We start from the raw sequence: 11,110 nt of genomic DNA on the forward strand, positions 1-11,110 counted from the left end.
TAACACTTGTATTTTATAATTTTAGCATATACAAAGAGCTCTAAATTATATTGGTGTGTATTGAACAAACAATTGATAGAAAGAAAGATTTGAGTATTTTTGTGTATTGAGTTCACAATTTTTTTTTTTTTTTTTCCTCCAAATCCAAAAAGTAGTCACAAAGATTAAACTCACCATTAAAATAAGATGGATTAATTTAAAATTAAAATGGATTGGTTTAATACTCCTCTATAAAAATTGGTATTGTAATATAGTGACAAAGTTGGAATATTATGCTAGAAAATAGATAGTTGTAGATATCTCTGCCAAATTACTAGCTAGATCTGAATTTGTTACTCCTAGAAATATGTTACAATTTGTTCTAGCAAGAATATGAGCAGTAAATCTCGTATGTTTGAGCAGGCAGCAAACAGAAACCACTTCAGGTTCATTGAAGCAGAAGTGAATCTCATGATAGGCAAAATAAGCTGCACAAGCAGCCCTATTGAATCGTTTAGCCTGCTGTTACAAGGTCACAAGTGCGTTGAGTACCGCATCACATGAATCTTTTCATGAGAAAAATTATCAAGAACTACGGCGAATTTTGTAAGATTCTAAAAAAGGTGCGCTGCACTGAATGTCAACTATGCTTAAATCTCTACGAAGGTGAGGTCATTAATATTAAAATAAAAATAAAAATAGACATCGGGACTATTTCTTGGTCTTAGACTTCTTGGATATTACAGGAACTGGCTTCAGAGATTTCTCGAGTTTACTTGGTTTACTTGTCTTCCTCGCGTTACTCCTCTTTGTGGTTTCTGCCTTGATCCCCTTATCCGTCTTCTTCAACTTGATTGCCTTCCTCGCTAAGTATGTATTAAGCAGCTCAATACGAGCAGTAACTCTGCTATGCTCTTTTCTCAACAGTTCGTTCTCCCTAAAGTTTCTCAAAGTTCGAAAATCTTTCGCTAGACGTTTACGAATTTCCACTGATTCCGGCTCAGAAATTACGCTGATTTTAGCCTCCTCTAAATCGATACGTCCACCAGGCATAGCTAGATCGTCAAATGATGATACTGAGATGGGTCCTACATTCTTGAATGCTTTCCTCTTTGCCAACTTCGGAGGAGGCTGCACTGGAGGTCTGAAACCACCCTCCCTGGTTGAATATATATCGATGACATCTGATGGAGACAAAGACACAATAGAGGTAGTATCCGTCATCGCCGACATACTTGAAATCTCTGTTGCAATCTTTGCCACTCCAGGGTGCGTATGCTTCCGCAGAAGAGTCACATCCCACAACACAGATGATAGAGCACCACTGACGTCTGGATCATCCCCATCTGGTTCATAGTTCTGCATGTCACAATCCACGTATTCATCAACAAATAACGTAACATCCACCCTCCAAAAATCACCGCTTTATGTCAATGCAACATTTTGAACTTCACGCCTATAACGACAAATTTCAAGTGTTTATTCTTTCATTTAGAATCACATCAAAAGTCGCAACAAAAACAACTTTATGTTCATTATTGAGGATGATTCATGGGAATGATACATTCAACCGTTAAAAAAAGTGATTCATAGCATATTACACACAATTATTGTTTGTAAAGCTAAATACGTGAAAGTTCACTAATGGATCAATAAGTAAGTTCACTTGAGGATAGTTACCGCCAAATTCCCGCCAACAGCTCCGCCACCTCCATCATTATCAAGTAGGTTTCGACATTTCTTGTACCGTTGAAGTAAGTATTGAACGGTGACAAGCGCTGCAAAACCAAAAGATTAATTCTCAACACTACATCGCAAAGAACTATCCTAGTTACACTAAAAGATTCGAACAGGTGCAACAGCACATAGGCATAGGCCTACTTTGCTTAACTGGATGACCTGATATAACCTTACAGCAACAACTGGGAAGTTAGAAAACTGTAACCCAGCGCTAGCTTTGAAATACGATCATGTTAATAGTCGTTTATAAACATTAATCACACTAGGAGACAATCTTGGGTTGGTTCATCCAGCATAAATCTTCAAAAGCACATGTTAGCATCAAAGCCAAGAAGTAGTCTGCAGCGTTACGTACCAGACATAGCCTCAGCAGGTGCAAGGTGAAGTGCAAGCGTGGCAAGCCGCTTCAAAAAACCAGCTGCACGTTGCATGTCATGTTGCCGACTGTCCCAAAGCATCACTTGAAGGGCTTCAGCGAATACCTTCGAGTACTTCATATCCTGTCTGAAAAGCACGAGGCACATATGATCCTTCTGTTAGTAACATGCTCTTCAATCAAAGTAATGCATGCTTTCAGAGCCTAAATTTCAGAGAGTAATATATTTGAACATTGAACTATTCTCCGAGCCAAATACATATTGCTCTCGTAATTTTGAATCATTGCAAATAACAAGTCGGCATACTCACCTAACAGAGTTGAATTCAAAGAGAAGATTATAAAGCTGAACGTAAAACTCTCTCAAATCGATTGTCAGAGCGTCCAAGTTGCTGCGAACAATCTTGAATGCCACCATACAACACTGCAACCGTTCACCAACTGAAAGCAGATCCTCAGCAGGCCTTGTCTCGGCATTCTTGCCTCCAGCTGCCGCTACACCAAGGGTACTCAGGAGATCAGCCATGAAATCAACGTTTATCAAATATGAGAATTTGCCAAGGCCATCGAGAGAAGGACCCAGGAGTGGTCGCAAGCCAAGCGATTCGTGACCCTCATCAATCTCTCGTGAAACTGCAGCAAGTATCCTGCACAGCCGTCGTAAAAGTTCAATGTTGTGATCTATATTACGAGAAAGCGCCCAGAAAAGCTAGTCCACTGCAAAAACACAAGACTGCCCATATTACGAGGCTTACTTATCATCAGGGGGCTCCAAGCTAGATTTTAGAACGCCGAAATATGTTTCAAACATGGCAGCCAAGGTCTGCGTTTGGAGCTTCTTGCGCAGTATAACATCGGGTGCACTTGACGCTTCTTTAAAATCATCTTTCACCTACACACAATAAACTGCCACTTCAGCAATGCTAAATCTGCAAGATATAAAAATTTAACCAAAAATATATTATACTAATTAGCATGAAGTCTAAATAAGAATCAATTCACCGATGCTTGGAAGCAGAGACATTCACAACTTGTATGTCTCTCGAATCGACATTCAGGCAAACCCTGAACAGATGGACATCAATCTGCTCTTCAAAGTCAAACCAACAGGTTCTCCTATGGGAAATTCTAACAACGAATTGACAGGTTCCTCAACGCTCACCTCCTTTCTCAACTGCTTGGCAAGTTCTCGTTTTTTTTCTTTTTTGTCTTTTTTCTGTTCGCGCTTCGACTTCTTAACATTGGCTTTCTCGGCCATCTTCGTAGTAGTGCTTGACTTTTCTATGTTATCATCGAAAGATAGATCCATGAATACCTGAAATAATACATCAGAAAGTTGGGAGGTATTGAAATGCAAATTAACTGCAAGGTCGAATGAAGAAAGTCGAGACATAGACAACAATATTTTTGGAGATGTTAACTGAAGTTCATATGCCGGGATCAACACACCTCTACAACACATGGGCGTACTCGATAGCGGCGCGATTTCACAAGCTCAGCAATCAACTGAACAGCTTCCACAGTGGCTTCTCCTCCATGCTTGGCCTCGTTTTTAAACAGGGACCTCACAGCATCACAAGCCAATCGACTGTATAGAGATTCGAGTCAGAACATCTAATATTTACGGTTGGTTCAACATGGAAGTAGCTCCAAATATTATGATGGGATCACAGACCTGATATCGTCATCGAAAGACATCGTGCGCGGAACCACAGCCTTAAGCATGCTGTCACGATAATTAAAATGGGGCGCGGCTTCTAGAAGTGCGCACATACACTTGAGAGACGTAATGCGCCGTGCTGGTGACTTTGCTGCTCGTATCAAAGTTTGAACGTATTTCTGTGTCACATGATAAAACAATATCAAAACGGAGTTAAACATAGATTATCAACAATGGACGTAAATTCCAGCCACAAGAAGCAGCAGCAACATACGAGGGAATACAGAATCGGCAAAAAGAAACCACCTGGTAATGCTTCAGAAGAGCAGTTTCGAAATCTCGTAACTTGCGGACATCCTTGGACACAACCACCTCCAATTCCTTCTCTGTGGGCAACCTTATGCGATACCTGCAAAAAGAGACATAGGGCAGCATTTAACCATCAAGCTAAGGAAATGGCACAGTCATTCACTTACGATGCAGAAAATTTACAAAAGTAACCCATGAGAAGCTAATAGTGGCTAAATGCCACATTTCTGTTCAGTTACATTGATACAAACGCTTCCATAATCAAATCGCAGAAAGAAGTAGAGTTAACTGACCCAGGTAGAATATCTTTGAAAACAGCCATTGAAGATAGGAGTGCCAAACTGGCAACTCTGTCATCACGATCTTCACACATTTCCTGAAGTTCCTTCAAGGATCCTATATTGGTTTCAGGATTTGCAAGCAGCCCCATGCCCAACTCAGCCATGTGCGACTTGAGTTCTATCCGTCTTTGTTGCACCGATATGTAATTTACCTCCACAGGCTATAACACGTGAAGTAAGGACAGTCATCAATTTACGTGAAGATACATCACGCTAAAGACAAAATCTCGCGACAATCAGACACAGGTCCGATTACCACTGCTACTACATGTCCCAATGTGAGGTCCCTTGCCACCATTTAGAAAAAATGTTCCCAATCCCATGCATTTACAGTATGTAACAATAAATACCAATGACGCCTAAAACAAACCTCCTCTTTGCTGGCGTCCGCTCGCTCAGCTCTTTCTGCTTTTTCCGCATCTTTTTCCTTCTTTCTTTCTTCCTTCTTTAGTTTCTTGCGTTCTTGCTTAGTAAGTTTAATTTTCTCTTGCTTCTCTACTGGAAGTGCTTCTTTTGCAGGAGCATCTACATGACTCTCACTTGGTTTTTCTTTGATTGTACCATTTGCTTTTTGTTTACGCTCCTCCAGCAGAGCATTTCCATCTACAGACCAATAGAATCGACAAAGAGTTTCAAAGAAGATCTCAGTTGAGTGGCTCAAAATTTAATTTTCGGCATACATACATCAGTAACTCAATACCATCAATTAATGAATTAAGCATAAACTAGATATGTAGAATGAAGGCACCGTACGAGGCATACATACCAGAGGCTTTCTTGGGTGCAGAGAGATAGCGAAGCTCGCCCGTTAGCGACTTCACCGGCAATGCGTCCATCTCTTCGACGTCCATAGCATCCTCCTTCTCATCAAGCCTTGCTGCATTGCGTTCCGCCCTTTCCTCATACCGGCTTTCAATGTCTTCTCTCGGTTTGTCAGCCTTCTTCGGTGGCTTTTTAGGCCCCTCAAAAGCTCTGTTCACAACACAGATGTCACTAATCCGAACGATTGCCTGCCTAATTACAGTCACGCAAGAACACACTCCAACACTTAAGAGCGATTGAGGAAGAAAAGGTAGACATTGCTTGCAAAAAAATCAATAACCAACCCCGAACTTCAAGTGATTAAAATTAACAAAAGAGGCCAGCTCTAGAAAGATGCAAAACCAATCAATCTAGAGGTTGATTTGGACATCCTTTATAGATAAATACTCGTCCAATTCATCAATTCCCCGTACGTCATTACGAAAATACAACGTGAGAGCATCTTCGAGATCGCATGCAACTGTCATCTAACAAGTACGCGAATCATCAAAATAACAAGGTTTCTCTGTATACAATACACAAGCGTGTAATTTTGAATACCACTTCCAAACGCATTTGCACTACAACTTCTACCTACGACAAGGAGTAGCAATCAATGAACCAATGGTTTTCATTGATCTCGAGTAAAAGTGCAATTGAGTACATGTATTAACAAACGAACAAATCAAAAGAAGCTCCTGCAAACTTCTGCCGTTTGTAAGCAAGGGAAACGACTCACTTATTTATAGTGGCTGTGTCCAAGTTAGCCATGAACCCAGCATACAGCGCGTGATTCTTAATAAACTGCAAATCTTCATCGGAAACGTACAAGTCCTCTTCATTGACTTCCGGCGGTAATGCGGCAACACCAGGAACTCCTTTCTGTAATAGCTAAAAAATCGTCAGATATCTCGACATGTTTGCCAAGGGTTTAGACAAGGAGAATATAAATATATATATATATATATATATATACCCTAAGATAAGGCCATCTAGAAAAATTGTGCACACACAAAAAAAAAAAAAAAAAAAAAAAAAAAGGTGAAAGCAAGGATATCGCACCTGTTTGCGCTTGCGCTTCCCCCCTGACGACATGGTTTTCGAATTGACAGACACTCCAGGCATTCGAAAATAAACTACAAACGACCGACAACGAACAACAAAAGTTGTGCGCCCGAATATGCTACGAATGGCTGAGCGATTTGAAGTTGACTATAGCTCCCTGGAAATTGAGATGATGGATCTAAGATGCACAAATTCCTCATAGCTCTCACGGCTCAGCGAGTAGTAACCAATCCGACTTAAACCCTAAACCCTAAAGGCTTCACGACGCTGCTGCACTTGCACTTGTAACTCCGCTGGAATCGTTACCGCGGTCCCTTATTCCGCGCGCTTGGCTTCGGCCTAAGACAATGTCCAATTATCATAACACCCGGATAAGAACCGTTATGCCCTTTCTCGGATTTCTCTAGCTTCTGGGCGATACCCTGCAGGGAAAATAACTGGGACCACCCAATGTAGATACCCGGTGCTTTATAAAATGTTTTGGAGGAAAAAGTCATAAATAAACACCTATAAATCACCCATCATTATAAAAAAATACATAATACTGAGTATGTTTTTGTGTATGTCATTTTATCTTATTAGTTAGTATATTTTGTGCGAATATCTTCCTATATGTGATTATTGCATGAATTTCTTCTCTTAACTTTAGAATTTGGAATGTTCAAATAAAGAAATAAACACTTAGTACTAATTTCTTTCATGTACTACTAACTACTTTTATAAAATTGATTACATCAAGATATTTATATCTTTATAGATTGTGATGGAATCAATTCAGCTTTTTAAAATAAATAAATAAATAGTTGTTCAAAATCATAGTTTAAAAATAAATAAATAAATAAAGAAGTTTCTGCTTGAGAAATGTCTCTTATTGTATTAATGTCTCAACCTAAAAGCAGTGTTTTGTTACTGTTGTTTTACATAAAATTACTCAACCATTCTAACTATAATAAAAGGTCAATTGTGTCAATCTTAATCTAATAAAAACCAATTAAAGCACTGTTTAATTAAAAAATATCAACCTAAGAAACTTTTTTTTTTTTTAATCTAATGTCTTCTAAGTATAATATATTATTATCAATTCATCTATCTAATTATACCAAGTCTAATTTCCAACGATAAAATAGGAACATAGCATGCATAACCAAAACATTAAATCAAAAAGAACAAAAAAAAAAATGATGGTTATGATAGGATTGGCAAAAGTTAAAACTATATATGTATACTTTTTAGAAATTATATGTTTTAAAATCTTAGTTAAATATTCATATTACAAAAATGTTTAAAAATGTTGCGTTTTTTAATTTTTTTATTCCTAGGAATATAAATAAGAAATTCTTTAAATTAAGCTGTATAACTTAAATTAAACTTGATTAATTTCGTGTATTCATTAATTTATGTATTTAGTGTATAGTAAGCTAAGAAAATTAAACTAATAATTAATAAAGTAACCAAAAATCATTCTAAAATAAATTAACACTATAATATTTGATTGATTTATATTTATTAGTAATGCTGTAAGTATATCTACCTATCTGTCAGTTACAACATTTATAAAAGCAATAACAAGATATAACAAATTTATATAAAATGTTTTGTGAAGTAAAGTTCTTATTATCTAAAACTTAAAAACTATGATATTTTAACCATTTTTATATTGAAGTTATTTAAATTTTTGCACAAAAATATTTAAATTATTGAAAGTTATACTCATTTAATTTTTTAATTTATCAAAACTACTTGAGTGCTGAAGTTATTCTATTAAGTAAACTACTTGTGACATTATTATTTTAGCAATTGTGTGAAGTGCACACACACACACACACACACACATATATATATATATATATATATATATAAACATATATACATATGTATTGAATACTTTTAAAACTCTTGTATTTTTCTTGATTTTTCAAATTATGGTATCAATTTTCTGGTAATATATTAGATCCAACATTAAAAACACTTGTTTGCATTTGGTATCAATTTACAAAAATAAGATTAGTAATCTTGTAAACAAATAACTATTTTATTTTATTGCAAACAAAAACAGCTGCACAATGCATTGTAAATTCATGTAACAGATGTTGTATGATCCAAAGATATTAATATTTCGTGATTTATTTAGTGTTTCTTTTTCAAAATTATTTGGTAATGTCTTCTAATGTTAAAGTAGGCAATTTCAAACATGAAGAAAAAAAATCAGAAAATATCCCATGCTTCAGTAAAAATAATTATTTAATAGGACATATATATATATATATATATATATATATATAAAATAGAAAAATTAAAAACAAGAATTTAAAATTATTTTAATTATTTTCCAAGATTTCTTGAAATTTTAAGCCCAATTAGAAATTTTAATAACTTAATTTGTGAGCTCAAAAAGTTTATATTGTGGATTCACAGAATGATTACAATGTAGAAATTTATTGAAAACACGATTTCCACCATTTCACGTTTCCATAGTGTTTTGACCCATGTCGTTATTTATTTTTTGGTATAATACTTGCAACTTGAATGAATGAATTTATTTGGTTAACTCTCTGTCCATACGAATTTCCTGGGTTCTTTCATTAAAGCTGCCCAACGTCGGCGGCGAGTGCCGCCAGTTTGGACGCATGTAGCCGCAGGGAGACGCCGAAGGAGCGTCAGCGTCGGAGGCCGCTACATTCGACACCGCAAGAGGGGTTGCGGGGGGGAGGCTTAGAGAGACAATGGCTTCTGTCATCGTTCTCGTCAGGATTCTTCCCTCTTGTTGCTTCAAGTGAGTGTGGACGAATTTTGAAGGCTTTCACGGTGCGTATGAGAGAGTGAAAGAACTTAATCGAGAAGGTCTTAGATTGTTCGTGCAATGCCAAGTTAAGTCAGTCGTTGGTTCTTGAGCTTGAATGATAGGCTCAACTGTTGATGGTACGCAATCACGGTGTGTGTGTGTGAGAGAGAGAGAGAGAGAGAGAGAGCAGGAGAGATTGATTGTAAGAGTTTCTTTCACGGGCGTGAATTATTGCTCGTTCCATGTTTCTGGCCATAGCTCCCGCGTCTATGCCCTGACGTAGTTTGCTTTCAAGCAGCTTAGAAACCATTGTGTCGCGTTGGGGGCGGCGTGGAATGGTTTTCTAGGGCGATCGCGGAATTTTGAAGGCAGAGGATTGGGGGATTGTACAGTGATGAAGTGGGGCGTGGCATGGCGGAATATTAAGCGCTATGTCAAGCACGACTTGAAGGAGATCGCTTTCCCCTCGTCTTTGCCTGACCCTCCTCACCTCAAGGCTAAACCTAAGACCAGGAAGCTGACAATTAAAGATTATGTATATGTACGTCTTATTCACCTTTTTTCTTTCTTACTGTCTTGACTTCAATAGCTCTCAGTAATTGACTTATCTTTTTTGTTTTGTTTTGTTTTGTTTTGTGGCGAGATCTTCAAATCTGTATGACCTCAAGTACACCAGAGAGAAGAGGGATTTAGAGGAATAATTTTTCTTTTCAAAAAATGAAATCAGTATTAGTAGAAGAAGAAGGAACAAGAAAGTGTGGTAAGAGCCAATCCTGTTTTTCGTCTGACTTTGCAAATTAAGCACTCGTGAGAATTCGTATCAAAATGTGTTTCTTCTTGCAGATAGTGAGAACAGCGGCCAGCCTTCATGCAAAGAGCTTTACGAGAGAAGGACTGACAAAGGAGGATTGGAAGAAAGCTGGCCTTGATGAACAGGAAGATCCAGAAGTTGCAGAGAGGAAGGAACCAGCTGAGCCATCTTCAGTAGAGGAACTTGGTATGCGATTGCTAGCCTTACAGAGTTCAAATGTGTACGAGCTTGGAGTTAGGTACTTAGAATGCGACTGTAGCACGTGCAGTTGGAGTACGAGATATGAGTTGTAGGGTCTATTATTGGAACTTATCACCTCGGATTTTCATTCGCATCTTCTCTGATCGTAGAATTTTCTCACTTCTTAAGATCGACCATAACAAGATGATTAATTGTAACTCACATTTTCAGGGGCTCCGTAGTGTTGATATGCACTGTTCAGCTGGGTCAAATAACCTTTTACATATGACAGTCTAGAAGATTTGATGAAAATCCTACTGGATTGTGCAGCATTGGCAGCTCGAGCGGGTGTAGAGCATATAAAACCTGCCCTGCAACGTATCTACATGACACGTGCAAGCGCCTACAGAGATGCACTTAAGAGCTTCGTAGAAGGATATCAAGAGGGGGTTGCTGAAGTGGTGGCGAAGAACTCTCAGGAAGAATCTGGAGGTGGTGGGCGAAGATCCAATGAAGAAGATATTGGGCAGTCAACACGGCCATCGTTTGTCGAGGATCCCAAGAAGGAGAAAAGTCCGTTCTAGTAGCTAATAATATGGGACGGTTCAAGCACTCTCCGATATGTAGCTCGGTTACTAGATTTACATAGTTAAGGGCAAAACATTCCAGAGTTTATGGAGTTAATGATCATTTCTTCATTCAACACTATCTAATAATAATGGCAGAGCTTCAGTTCGCTAGCCATGTTCTCAAGTTGTACATTGTTGAGCTGATTTTCGCATTCTACTCATGTACTGATTTTTTTGCCTTTGAGGGCTGGGGTAGTGACTACTTTTCAGAAAAATGACGCTTGTATCTGCTCTGGTATATACAAAGAACTAGATGATTTGTACTACTGGTTCAACAATAACAATGACCAACTTATCTGATTAATGTGATCCAACGTTCAAAATTATAAACGTCTCCTTTCAATGACATTGTAATTTGAAAGATCTTCAAACAGCACAGTGCACATACTGACAGAGCTGTAGACGCATTCTTTCGTCACAAGACTAGAGTACTCATC

General features: G+C 37.9%; 2 protein-coding genes across 3 annotated transcripts; one reads left to right on the forward strand and one right to left on the reverse strand.

The window, feature by feature from the left end:
• Nucleotides 1–454: 454 nt before the first annotated feature.
• Nucleotides 455–6,584, reverse strand: LOC112280557 (nucleolar complex-associated protein 3). The gene is made up of 14 exons (XM_024516166.2): nt 6,269–6,584; nt 5,946–6,088; nt 5,172–5,377; nt 4,776–5,008; nt 4,358–4,566; nt 4,062–4,164; nt 3,771–3,934; nt 3,545–3,683; nt 3,258–3,410; nt 2,851–2,987; nt 2,407–2,742; nt 2,075–2,223; nt 1,660–1,757; nt 455–1,338 (listed from the first exon to the last, which is right to left on the reverse strand). The coding sequence occupies exons 1-14, from the start codon at nt 6,329–6,331 to the stop codon at nt 691–693; spliced, it is 2,781 nt and encodes a 926-aa protein (XP_024371934.1). The 5' UTR covers nt 6,332–6,584; the 3' UTR covers nt 455–690.
• Nucleotides 6,585–8,933: 2,349 nt separating this feature from the next.
• Nucleotides 8,934–10,803, forward strand: LOC112280099 (uncharacterized). 2 transcript variants are annotated; one of them, XM_024515155.2, is made up of 4 exons: nt 8,934–9,076; nt 9,352–9,594; nt 9,897–10,050; nt 10,375–10,803. In XM_024515155.2, the coding sequence occupies exons 2-4, from the start codon at nt 9,448–9,450 to the stop codon at nt 10,626–10,628; spliced, it is 555 nt and encodes a 184-aa protein (XP_024370923.1). In that variant the 5' UTR covers nt 8,934–9,076; nt 9,352–9,447; the 3' UTR covers nt 10,629–10,803. The 2 variants fall into 2 exon arrangements, with proteins under 2 accessions (XP_024370923.1, XP_073388735.1); XM_073532634.2 differs by lacking the exons at nt 8,934–9,076; nt 9,352–9,594 and adding an exon at nt 9,644–9,813 and having other exon boundaries at nt 9,901–10,050.
• The last annotated feature ends 307 nt before the right edge of the window (nt 10,804–11,110 follow it).

The sequence above is a fragment of the Physcomitrium patens genome, chromosome 3 (assembly GCF_059467195.1).
Source record: "Physcomitrium patens ecotype Gransden chromosome 3, ASM5946719v1, whole genome shotgun sequence".
NCBI lineage: Eukaryota > Viridiplantae > Streptophyta > Bryopsida > Funariales > Funariaceae > Physcomitrium > Physcomitrium patens.